At 34.6% G+C, this 13,919-nt stretch overlaps 1 protein-coding gene across 1 annotated transcript in view; it reads left to right on the top strand.

Annotated features, from left to right (window-relative positions):
* The window catches only part of Exo84 (exocyst 84), a 78,009-nt gene that overhangs the window by 6,419 nt on the left and 57,671 nt on the right, over nucleotides 1-13,919 (top strand). Inside the window, exons 2-3 of the mRNA XM_069843305.1 lie at nucleotides 2,121-2,276; nucleotides 10,997-11,205. Coding sequence (XP_069699406.1) covers nucleotides 2,121-2,276; nucleotides 10,997-11,205 — 365 coding nt within the window. The remainder of the gene's footprint in view (nucleotides 1-2,120; nucleotides 2,277-10,996; nucleotides 11,206-13,919) is intronic.

Raw genomic sequence — 13,919 nt, forward strand, 5'->3', positions numbered from 1 at the left:
AATTCATAACACATTACTTGACATTACCGGTACTGTAAACTTTCTTTTCTAAATTAATTTATTTTTAATTTCTTCAGTGATGATAATTTAAATGGAGATTGAGTTACAGAATGTGCATTCGTAATAATGTTATAATGAGTTTACATCAAATGTAAAGCAATTTTTAATGAAAATAGTTTTGTTTCATAAGAATGTAAGTTACATTCTTTACTATTTTGTAATTACATAAAAAAGCATAGAAATCAACAGATGCTTTGAATGTTAAATAAGCTTCATGGTATTAAAGAGGTTATAGTGTAATAGGAAATGTTAAAAACCAAACAATTTGTGTGTAATTAATTCATTGAATATTTTATGTCTTGAAGTACAGTAATTTGATCGAAATGTATCTGATGAGATGTTTTCTGTTTACATTGTCCTCTCGCAAGTCTCATCCCCACTACAGAGTGATGACTTCAAGGAGCACTGCTACTAAGTTACTTGCAGCTATTTTTCTACACGTTGCATTTCATATTCTCAAAACTAATGTACATATCAGAAAAACTTATTTGACAAAAGTTGTTCACAGTGACTTGATCTATTACCGTTGTGAATTAATGTAATAGGTTCCCTTATACCATATATATATATATATATATCTCCCCACATTTCTCTTTTGTGGTCTTTTTTTTTTTTTTTCACTGTATGTGTTTGTTATGCTTTGTCCAATGAATCAGTCCCATTATTGGGAAAGCTGAAAGAGTGTCTTTCTTATTATTAACACCACTTAATTTATATTACAGTGAAACCCCAATAATATACGCCCGTTTGTTAATCTGCATTATACGCTCTTTTCATCCAGTCCCTTGACATCCCTATATAAAACTATGTAAAATCCACTGCTTAATACGCTCATCATCCCGTTTAATACATTCTTTCATCTGCTGAAAATTCTAAAATGTCGTACTTTAAAGGATACTGAGAAAATTTTCCTCGACTTCTACATTTACTGTTAGCCCCACATATTGAAGGATTTGTAGGAGTCTTTGTTTTGTGAATACAATAGAATGGAATGCGACCTTTGAGTACTGTAAGACTACTATATTTATACTTGTTTTTTTTGAAAGATGGGACATGACAGGAGCGTTGTAATCGGAAAAACAACTGAATGTCACATAACGTGGTAGGCTTCTTCCTATGGTAACAACGGTTGAGTTGCCAAACTTACAGTTCCCACGTGGTGAGTGCTTAATAGCTCCCTTGGCGACATTTATTGTGCACACAATGTTAGCATTGGTACGTTTCGTCTTTTATTCTCTTGATTTTTGTATTGTTTTCTTACCTTCGCGTCAATTGTCAATGAATGTTTTAACGTTAGCCATCTTAAGGACTATTGCTAGCTTCCATCAGCTGGCAGCGTGGTAGTCCTTATTGGCAACATGGCACTGTAGTTCCAAGCTCGGCCGCTTAACTGTCATGTCCCATCTTTCAAAAAAACAAGTATAGAGTCTATCTCTCTTCCTGGCAGTTTTAAATCACATTGTCAGTGACGACTTGATGAAGGTGAAGTGGAAGTGGTAGACATTCCAAATCCTCTCACAATGAAGCCCTTGCCACGGTATCTGTGATTCATAGATTCGTTAATGTTTCTTATAGTCAAATTACTGATGTCACTTCCGATTTGAATAGTGTGGAAAATGCAATTTATTCATAGTACTGGATCAAGTGGAAGACAGAAAACAATTTTTTGCCTTTTTAATAAAGGGGCTCTTTAATTGATGAGACAGTGTATTTATTCTGACATTTTCTGAAAGGAAAGAAAATAAAATAACCTTCTATCCTGCATAATTACAGTATTTAATCCTTAAATTTTTTTCAACAAATGTTCATGCTGAGTCTTACGTATATGTTAAAATTAAAAAAAATCCAAAAATGACCCACACTCTCTAATATCCAGTCCTGTTTAATACGCTATTTTTATGTGGTCCCTTGAAGAGCGTCTTACCTAGGTTTCACTGTATTATTAAGCATTTACTATAGTCTGTGTTATGATACTATTATTTTGTTGAAGGCTTATATTATATAGTTAGAATTACTAATATATTGAATGTTTTGGCAAGAAAAGGCAATCTGTGATTTAGATGTTAAAGAACTTTCACAACGATGTGTGGGAGGTCAGGAGCTCCAGCAACAACGCCAGAAGATTCAGGCTCTAGCGGATGAGACAAATGTTCTTCTTAAGAAGAATGTTTACCAAAACTACATGCAGTTCATTGAGACTGCGAAAGAAATATCTCGTATCCTTTGTATGCATGTACAAAAAAAAAACCAATCCCTCATAGTATAATATGATGTTTATATATTCAGAGAATAGGTCACTCCATCTTTTCTAGTTCTACTGGTCTTCTGAAAGAAGAATGTTATCCATTAATCTGGACTCATTCTCGTTTTGTGTTTTGCTGTTAGATAGTTCTGATATATCATCAGGATGTGTGTGAAAATCCAGTGAAGTTCTTTTGATTAACACTATTTAAATTGTGAAATAGGCCTTAATTATTGCCTAAACTACAACTTGTTCCTTATAGTCATTTCCTTTAGTTTGTAAGGTTCACTTGGTGGTTATGCAATTTGATTTTGGAATGCATATTCTTGTAGTTGCGGAACAGTTCCTTAAAGCACTTGACTGATCTCAGTTGAATGATTGTTGTTTCATAAACACCAGACAATTCGTTGCGTACACAGAAAACTGTAGTTCTTCCTTCTTTTACTAGTAGTATGAATTTACGTCCCTATTGAACAATTACTCCAACATATTTCTCTGATAACGAGTGTTGTTACAGTTGCCTTTTTTGCAGTTTTAGCTCTTCACTCACTAACCCAAAAATTTATCTGTGAGATGAACACAATTTTTTTACAGCGTCATGGTGCTTTTCACCTAATTCAATATAAAACCTTTTTTATTGCACATGCTTTATGACTACTTCCATTGCCATCTCAAGCGGTAGGCCTACCAGTGAAATATAGTTTTTTAATAAAGAAGAGAATGAAGGGCATTCATATGTGTACAGCTAGATATGAAAGAGAATAAACATGCACCATGACATGCATATCATCATCATCATCATCATCATCATCATCATCATCACTGCCTCGACAGCCCTCTGTGGGCCTTGGCCTTCTGAAGAAGTTTTCCTCATTCTTCCCTATTTAGCACCGACCTTCTTAATTCCAATTATCTTTGCATCTTTCTCACACCTTTTCCCATTTAACGTAGGTCTTCCAACTTTCCTGGTTCCTTCTGCCACTGCATTAAATATCCCCTTTATCATTCTGTCAATGGCACGAAGTACATGTCCTGCCCACTCCAGCATTCTGATCTTTATACATCTAATAATGTCTGGTTCATTATATAAGTTACATAATTTATGATTATATGACATGCATATCCTGAATCTTATTATATGAAATGTCTAAGCATTATATGAATTTTTATTATTTCACACTAACTATTTCAAAAAATGGAATCTTGAATGAGAAACACGGTAGATAACTGAGCAGATCCAAATTCACCATAATGGATTTGAAGTATTTGTAGAGCTACTGTATGTTTACTGCATTCTTCTCGCTTTGTCTTTTAAGGTTTATGCTTCTTTACCTATTCTGGTCTCAGATATCTCTATTTCTGGGTTTACTAATGTCTCCTTACCTGTTTTTGGTGGTCTAATGCTTCTTAGATTTAAACTCTGGGGTGAAGGGGTTTTATAAGTCCTCAGCATGGCTTTCTCATAAGAGAAGTAAAGCTGGGAGTCCCTCTTGTGATTTACTACGCACAAAAAATCTGTCGCTGAATGAGAGGGTTCCAGGCAAAATTTACTGAACAATCTATTTCATGTTAAAATTATAAGATAACACGATAAGTCTATAGCGTAATGGATGAACTTGTCCCATAATTTATACCATACTCTTCATTGTCTCGCATATTTATTTTGAGGTCCACCATTACATGTAAAAAAGTGCTAGACAAAAGCTTTATTTGATACTGTAGCACCAACTTAAGTGTTATTGTCACTTGCATTCTTTCTCCATATATATATATATATATATATATATATATATATATATTAATTTGTTTTTTTTTTCTTCTTCATCATCATCATCATTTACTGAACAGGCTTCAGACCATGTGGTCTGTTGCAGACTCATTCCATCTTTTACCCGGTCATCCTATAGATCTGCTACGAGGTATATATTGTAGGATTTGTCTTGGAATTCTTATTCGATTCATTCTATCAGCATGCTTTTGCCATTTTGTCTCTGCATTTGTAGATATGCAAGGCTGGATTCCATAGTTAGTTGTTCTAGAAAGTTTATTTTTTTTTTATTATATAAATTATCATCACATAATAATTTCATTATTTTCTATCCTGTATAATTAGGTACTCTTTATCTTACAGAGATTTCATTCCACTGCTTAAATTTGATATCTTTTTGTGACAAGACTCATCCATAAATGATAATGGACATGTTAAACGAAGGATGTTGCTTCTCCTGTCATTTTTCTTTTACAGAAACTATATATTTTAAACTGATAGAAATATGAAAAGATATTAATCCTTTATAATGACATTATGAAAGATTACTTATGAAGAAATCACTGAAGTGAAAATAATTAATTTATGAACACTCCCTGTTGAATACAAAACAGAAGTTTACAAAGGACTTCATGAAAAGTAAGTAGCTAGATCATTTTCCAAGAGAAATCGGGATCTAAGCTCCATTTCCCTGTGTTTGTGGCGAGAAATGAATTCTGAGCATAAGAAACCGATCACAGTGACATGCCTGTGATATGACTCCTTCCTTGGATGCACAATACAGTATAGCAAACAAAATCTCGTTTGAATAATTTCAAGGGGAAAATTGTTCTGGGCCGGGTATTGATCTCGGGACCTCTGGTTGAATGTACTAACGCTCTACCAACTGAGCTATGCAGAAATTTCACCTGACACCGTCTCAAGTCTCCAGAGACCCACATCGAGTGCACACAAACTCTGTGTGACTTGGAATTGTGGTTTTCTGTTAACGTATGTACAGTTGGTAGACCACTGGTACGCTCAACCAAAGGCCCCAGAATCGATACCTGGCCCCGGAACAATTTTTTCCCTTGAAATTATTCAAGTTTGCTTGACAAGGAGCTTCACCTGAAAAATTAGACTTGCATAAATCTCGTTTACTTGTGCACATTGAATTTTATATTGGATAACCTAGGTATTTGTTCAAAAGTTCCAACATGCAAAATAAAGTCCCATTTGTTGAAAAATACTAGAAAAACAGTGCCTTATTGTGGACCAAGAGTGCAGGAGGAGGAAGCCCAACATGGACATAGGATTACCAGGTTTTCAGAATGCCAATAAGGGACATGATGAGGTCGATGTGGTGTGATGTTTATCACAAGAAAAATACACATAATTTGAAAGAATATCTAAAAAATACTGACACCAAATTACTAATTAGCAGTTTATGTTATTGTAATTTTATTACTTGGGTTTTAAATTAAAAGACCAATTGAAAATTCTTCCATGCTACTAATTTTTTTTAAATAAAAGTTTTGATTTCTAGTAAAAACTTTTAATTTTTATAAACTGAATTATCACATTACTGTATAATACAAATTATGTTATGATTATTGATATTTTATTTTTTAGCATTAGCTAGCAGGTTAAATCTGAAGATTGTTGCATGGTAGTAGAAAGAAGGAAACAGGCAAAATTGAAATTCTTACAGGATCCAGTTGAGGAGAAGAGAGATAATTATTTCCATGAAAGACAGGAAGCAAGTCGTACACTTAGGAATAAAAAGAGAGGTTACGTGAAGGGAAAACTGAATGAGGTAGAAACAAATAGTAAGAATAAAAACATTCGAGATTTATATAAGGGTATAAAGGAATTTAAGAACGGATATCAGCCAAGGGTAAACGTGATCAAGGATGAGAATGGTGACTTGCTTGCAGACTCTCCATCAATCCTAAACAGATGGAAAAACTATTTTGCGCAACTACTAAATGTACATAGGCCAAATAGAAATGATCGGGACGAAATTGAAATACAAACTGCTGAGCCATTTATACCCGAACCCACGCTTTCAGAAGTCGAAATTGCAATAGAAAATCTGAAAAACTACAAGTCTCCAGGTATCGATCAAATTCCAGCAGAATTAATACAAGAGGGTGGAAATGCATTGTATAGCGAAATTTATAAACTTGTACTTGCTATTTGGGAAAAGGAAATTGTACCAGAACAATGGAAGGAGTCCATAATTGTACCTATTTTTAAAAAGGGGGACAAAACCAACTGTGGTAACTTTCGAGGAATATCACTTTTGTTGACGTCGTACAAAATTTTGTCCAATTTTCTTTTGAGAAGATTAACTCCGTACGTAGATGAAATTATTGGGGATCATCAGTGCGGTTTTCGGCGTAATAGATCGACTATTGATCAGATTTTTTGTATTCGACAGATAATGGAGAAAAAATGAGAGTATAAGGGTACAGTACATCAGTTATTTATAGATTTCAAAAAGGCATATGACTCGGTTAAGAGGGAAGTGTTATATGATATTCTTATTGAATTTGGTATTCCCAAGAAACTAGTTCGATTAATTAAAATGTGTCTCAGTGAAACATACAGCAGAGTCCGTATAGGTCAGTTTCTATCTGATCCTTTTCCAATTCACTGCGGGCTAAAGCAGGGAGATGCACTATCACCTTTACTTTTTAACTTCGCTCTAGAATATGCCATTAGGAAAGTTCAGGATAACAGGCAGGGTTTGGAATTGAACGGGTTACATCAGCTTCTTGTCTATGCAGATGACGTGAATATGTTAGGAGAAAATACACAAACGGTTAGGGAAAACACGGAAATTTTACTTGTAGCAAGTAAAGCGATCGGTTTGGAAGTAAATCCCGAAAAGACAAAGTATATGATTATGTCTCGTGACCAGAATATTGTACGAAATGGAAATATAAAAATTGGAGATTCATCCCTCGAAGAGGTGGAAAAATTCAAATATCTTGGAGCAACAGTAACAAATATAAATGACACTCGGGAGGAAATTAAACGCAGAATAAATATGGGAAATGCGTGTTATTATTCGGTTGAGAAGCTCTTATCATCCAGTCTGCTGTCCAAAAATCTGAAAGTTAGAATTTATAAAACAGTTATATTACCGGTTGTTCTGTATGGTTGTGAAACTTGGACTCTCACTCTGAGAGAGGAACATAGGTTAAGGGTGTTTGAGAATAAGGTGCTTAGGAAAATATTTGGGGCTAAGCGGGATGAAGTTACAGGAGAATGGAGAAAGTTACACAACACAGAACTGCACGCATTGTATTCTTCACCTGACATAATTAGGAACTTAAAATCCAGACGTTTCAGATGGGCAGGGCATGTAGCACATATGGGCGAATCCAGAAATGCATATAGAGTGTTAGTTGGGAGACCAGAGGGAAAAAGACCTTTTGGGAGGCCGAGACGTAGATGGGAGGATAATATTAAAATGGATTTGAGGGAGGTGGGGTATGATGATAGAGACTGGATTAATCTTGCACAGGATAGGGACCGATGGCGGGCTTATGTGAGGGCGGCAATGAATCTTCGGGTTCCTTAAAAGCCATTTGTAAGTAAGTAAGCAGGTTAAATCTATCCTAATTGCTTGAATGACAACTATGATAAAAATTTAAGCTTTCGTGAAGCCAAGTGTGAATTTTTTTCATATACACACAATCTCTTTGTTTTGCGCGGAGGTGAATCACTCATTTTGATGTAAATAAATTTGCATCTTAAGAGACACTAAGTAGTTACTTACTTACTTACTTACTTACTGGCTTTTAAGGAACCCGGAGGTTCATTGCCGCCCTCACATAAGCCCGCCATTGGTCCTATCCTGAGCAAGATTAATCCAGTCTCTACCATCATATCCCACCTCCCTCAGATCTATTTTAATATTATCTTTCCACCTACGTCTCGGCCTCCCCAAAGGTCTTTTTCCCTCCGGCCTCCCAACTAACACTCTATATGCATTTCTGGATTCACCCATATGTGCTACATGTCCTGCCCATCTCAAACATCTGGATTTTATGTTCCTAATTATGTCAGGTGAAGAATACAATGCGTGCAGCTCTGCGTTGTGTAACTTTCTCCATTCTCCTGTAACTTCATCCCTCTTAGCCCCAAATGTTTTCCTAAGAACCTTATTCTCAAACACCCTTAATCTCTGTTCCTCTCTCAAAGTGAGAGTCCAAGTTTCACAACCATACAGAACAACCGGTAATATAACTGTTTTATAAATTCTAGCTTTCAGATTTTTTGACAGAAGACTAGATGACAAAAGCTTCTCAACCGAATAATAACACGCATTTCCCATATTTATTCTGCATTGAATTTCCTCCCGAGTGTCATTTATGTTTGTTACTGTTGCTCCAAGATATTTGAATTTTTCCACCTCTTCGAAAGATAAATCTCCAATTTTTATAGTTCCATTTCGTACAATATTCTGGTCACGAGACATAATCATATGCTTAGTCTTTTCGGGATTTACTTCCAACCCTATCACTTTACTTGCTTCAACTAGAATTTCCGCGTTTTCCATAATCGTTTGTGGATTTTCTCTTAGCATATTCACGTCATCTGCATAGGCAAGAAGCTGATGTAACCCATTCAACTCCAAACCCTCTCTGTTATCCTGAACTTTCCTAATAGTACTAAAATAAATCACCGACAGATCAGAAGCAAGTGAAAGAATATTGTAAACTCTGTTATGTCATATGAAAATTCAGCATTCTGAAATTTTATATATTATCCTATCATATTATATTTATTTTATAATATGTTAGTTTGAACCCTGATCACATATATATCAGATTGGCCATTCCCATGTTATGAAATGGCAACATAAAATGAAAACAACCATCAGAGCCTCCACTGTCAAAAAGGCATATTTTGGTAATGACTGCTAGATGGAAGTACAGTTGCTCTATGCAGTTCCATAAGGGTTATAACGTGACTTCTTTTGCAGTCACTAAATGGATTGCATATGAAATTGATAAAAGTGGTTGTCTTGAATGTCCATTAGACTGATCAAAATGTTATACAAGGTGATTCAGGACCTCTGCAACAAAATCTTGGGAACAATAGATCTTGCAATGAGGATCATTTTTCGTAAAACAACCCATATTCTCCGATGTCTCATTTAGGAACTAAGCTACATGAAAAAGATGACAGGTTTTAGTGACATTAATAATTATGAAATTATTATTTTTCAAGTATGTTTGCTGACAAGTTACAGGTGTTCAAAGTGTTTATCTTGAACCTGATTACATTCATTACATCATTGTAGCAGTGGTTATCGATCTGTATCAAATTTTATCAAAAGCAGCTAAACTCGCATAGTCAATTCCTCTGTGGTGTCAATTCGAATGGTGTATTACTTCACATGTCCCAGAAGAACAAGAAAAATATTAAGGGCGGGAAGTAAGGTGATCACGCTGGCCACATAACAGGTCCAGCTCTCCCTGTCCATTGTTCAGATGTGCTCATACAACCAAGTTGAAGTGTATTGGGACATTATGTTGAATCACATGTCCCCTCACATAGTGAAATGTACATCCTCCATGAACAATGGAAGGGTGTTCTGAAGAGCGCTCCAGTCAAAGAGGGGGGGGGCAGTAAAATGACAGGACACTTGTAACCTGTCCACAAGGGTACTTGAAGAAATAAATGAATGATTCATTTCATAATTGTAAATGTCACTAAAACCTGTATTTTTTTCGATGTTGCGTAGCTCCTTCATTCCTTCATGAAGCATCAGAGAACATGGTTCGTTTTACGAAAAATGATCTTCATTGCGAGATCTATTGATCCTCAGAGTTTGTTACAGAGGTCTTGAATGGCCCTGTATATGATCAGTGATTAATTAGATATGTTGATAAACATACTCCTGTTTTGTATTGTTTTTCTGTTTAATGTAACTGCATTCTGCATTGTTATTTGTTATGTTGTCGCTCTATCTTATGCTCTGAGCTGTATGCAGTGCAGTGTACAGTCACAAGCAAATATTAATGGCATACAGTAGAAGCATACAGAAACAGCACAGTATGCATTACCTGTCACTTGACATTCTTTTATTTGATGTGTAATGCGATGATTTAACATAAGATACGATATCTGTAGGCACTAAGAAGAATGTGAAATATTTTTTAAAATTATGAAAAAATGGCCATTCTTTTAATAATCCGTAAATACGATATTTTGGACTTCTCATATGAAGTCAATAAGAAATAAGCTGTTACAGTTTCATACAGACACCTGGCAACCCTACATGGACGTTTTGCAGATGAAAGTCATCATATTTGTAAGGAGCTACAGTAGGATCTTAACTACTATATCAGTAGCAATTATGAAATTTCGTACCTTTGTAACTTCGAAACTAATGAAAATAGAAATGTGATTCAAATGATGATGTGTTTCGTGGAATATCTTTTCCATTTAAAAAAATACTGAAATAAACAACCTTCTGTAGGTAGAACTTTCCTTGCACTATTATTTCAAAAATTAAAGATACAGTGCTTTATCTCGAACACTGTGTGTATAGGCTCTATCAAGTATTTGATATAACCTACAGAAGACATGTGAGGCAGAATTTTTGATGGTGTACCTTTCATGATTCATGGAAAATGAGAGTTATCTGCTACACTGTCCCCTTTCCATGGATGTTCCACGAACTGTCATTATCTGAAATACTGTTAACTGCACGTGAAATTGCATTGTGTTCAATGATATTCTTTAGGCAAACTATGTATTTACTGTGTATCATTCCTTGTTCTTTTAGGATCCTTATAAGTGTTGCCACGCTGTAGGGAAATATTTTGTTTCAGTTTTTGAATGGGAGCAAAGTAGGCTATATGTTAAAAATAGTATTCCTAATACATGTGGAGTCATTTATTTTCTTAACTTAATGACCCCAGATCTTGAAAGTGAAATGTACCAGTTATCCCACATGCTGACAGAACAGAGGTCTTTGCTCTCATCTCTTGCTACAACTTCATTGTTGGGTGACAAAATTCCTAGTGCCATTGACAGTGATGGAACATCAGGTGAAGGAGAAGAGGAGAAGGAAGAGGAGGAGAGAAGGCGAAAACTGGCTGCCATTTTGGAAAAAGTTGAAGGATGTGTGGTAAGATCAGATAAGAGAAACTGCCCCTTAGATATAATTAGAATAATAATGATAATAATAATAATAATAATAATAATAATAATAATAATGGCGAGAATAGCAGTAGCAGCATTGGTGGTGGTGGTAGTGGTGGTTTTGTCGTCATTAGAAATATGACTTTAGTGTAATTTAGTAAAACAGTATTTTAAAGTAATAGTGTATATTCAGATATGTTCATGCTGCTGATTATTATTGTTAATGTTTTTTATATTTAGTTTCGAACTTTCATTATACCACAGAATGGTGCAGTTTATCAGCATGATTATGTACAAATGCTGCATTAACTGTTGTGCATGGAGAAATAGTCTAGAGCAGATACACTGCCACTAACTCTTACCAATCGTTACTTCCGTTAATGTTATTAATTTTTTTAGGATTTCTTAGGGTAATAAACCCAATATTGTCACTAGAGAAGTTGCCAAATGGAAGCAAGGTTCGTCACTAGTCACTCATTCTCAGAAACTATTACACTGTTCTGTAGGTGGAGGGTATTTTGTCTATTGCCACGGGTACTATTCCTATTGTGGATAATTTCATCTCCTTCATTTTCCAGATTCTTTTCAGTTTTTTGGCGTATTTATGTATCTCTGCTATAGTTTTCGTTATATTTCTGGCAGTGAGTAATTTCTATCAATACTGTATTGAGTCTGTTGTGTGTCACTGTGTGGTGATTGAAAATTTCCACACTGTGTGGTTCTTGAGAATTCTCCTCTCATATCTTATATTATACTGAAGGATCCACTGTAAGGAATGGTGAATGGGAGAAGAGTTCGGGGCAGAAGAAGATATCAGATGATAGACATTAAGATATGTGGATTATATGCAGAGACTAAGAGGAAGGCAGGAAATAGGAAAGATTGAAGAATGCTGGCTTTGCAGTGAAAGACCTGCCAATAAACAGAACACTTATGTATGTATATATCTTATATTACTGGTCCTTCAGAACTGACTGATTTTTTTTTTGTCACAAGGGACGTCGTTTTCTAAGAGGTTGTACTTGATGGTAATTTTTTGTGAATAATATTTACTATGAATAGAAGGCTATGGTTACTAGGAATTGTAAGATGTCATCGGCATTAGATTATATATATATGTATTATTGTCAAACGCCTGGCATTAGAAAACAACAACAGCATATATATATATATATATATATATATATTACAGGGTGAACCGTAAATGATGTTATTAATTTCAAGGAGTTATTCCTTGAGTTATTTAAAACAAAAAAGTTTAATACAATTTTGCTCCTTTGTGCTTCCTTTCCGAGAAAAAAATAATTTTATATGAAATATTTCATAGCGTATTTTGGAAAAGCTATTGAATTAATTCCCAACATGCTTAGTCAGTATGAGAGAGGAATATATTATGATAATAAATGACTTAACGAATTTTAGTTTTGTCCTTCAAATGTGCAGAAATTTGATCCAAACTAACGTAAGTTCTCGTTCTATGAAGGAATTTTAAACCCTGGTGTGCTGTGACAACACTATAAAGCTGCCTGGATATATGCACTCACATATGCAAGGAATGGGTGAGACAACGGGAAGTGGAAACAACAAATTCCTTTTAAATATAGCTTGGGAAATTTGATTTCTTATATGTAAGTTTACCAATTCCTACTTTAAAAATTAAAGTGGGAGGGAATGTTTCTAACTGGCTGAAGAAAATGCTCGTAGTACGACAAAAGATCTTTTAAATCATTAATTACGTTTGTACAATGTAAAATAAGCTGTTCTTATTGGCTTTATTCACGGAATATTTAATTAAAATTAAATCGAAGAGTTTAAAAATAATAGCTTATAAACAGTTCTTATCGTTAGTGAAAATCGTGCATAATATACCATATTATCGTACTAATGCTGTAAAAATATTACCATGCCAACTAAAACGTCATGACTTCTATTAAGAAGGCATAACTTGTATCATAGAGTTACAGGTCAACAACTTGGGAAAACTCCATTGTCGCTACTGATTGACAAGTCATCTGATGCATCACTGCTATCAGTTAAACATTCTCCTAACGAAATTATTCTGTCAGTTTCCTGTCTCATTACATTAACACTAGAAAAATATTGTTCTCTGTTATTTTTAATGTGCTCAACACATTTCTTCCACTTGTCTTTTCCATATTTTGCAAAAAGGTGGCAACACAATCGGTTCTTAAATGGAGACCCAATTTCTGTTACAAAAGTCCAATTGAAAAGATTGGAGACAATTGACTAAACATTTTAGCCTGTCCCTTTAAGTAAATGAAATCAAAACAATAAATGCTTATGTACACTCTACTTGACCGACTGCAAACAGTTAGACATAAACTTAAGAAGTGATGATATCTTGTTGACTCATTCTATTAACATGGGTTTTTTTTTCAACATAAAGTAGAATCTATTTAGACGATTTCATACACTGCAACTACCCACTTAGCTCTTCAAGAAAAAAAGTTTATCACTGATCGATTTTCTACTTCAAAAACATATTTTCCCGCACTACAATAGTATAAAACAAACCTTAATTAAAAAGTCTTATATTTGTTATATTGCGGTGACTCAAACATCTTAAAAATCTGCAAACAGTACTCTTCAACATACTTTTTTCCTTATTAGAATCTGATTACTACTTTTGAGCTATTAAGTACCTATAAAAAATGCGAAAATATTCTGCTTCATTGAAAG

The sequence above is a fragment of the Periplaneta americana genome, chromosome 13 (assembly GCF_040183065.1).
Source record: "Periplaneta americana isolate PAMFEO1 chromosome 13, P.americana_PAMFEO1_priV1, whole genome shotgun sequence".
Lineage (NCBI taxonomy): Eukaryota > Metazoa > Arthropoda > Insecta > Blattodea > Blattidae > Periplaneta > Periplaneta americana.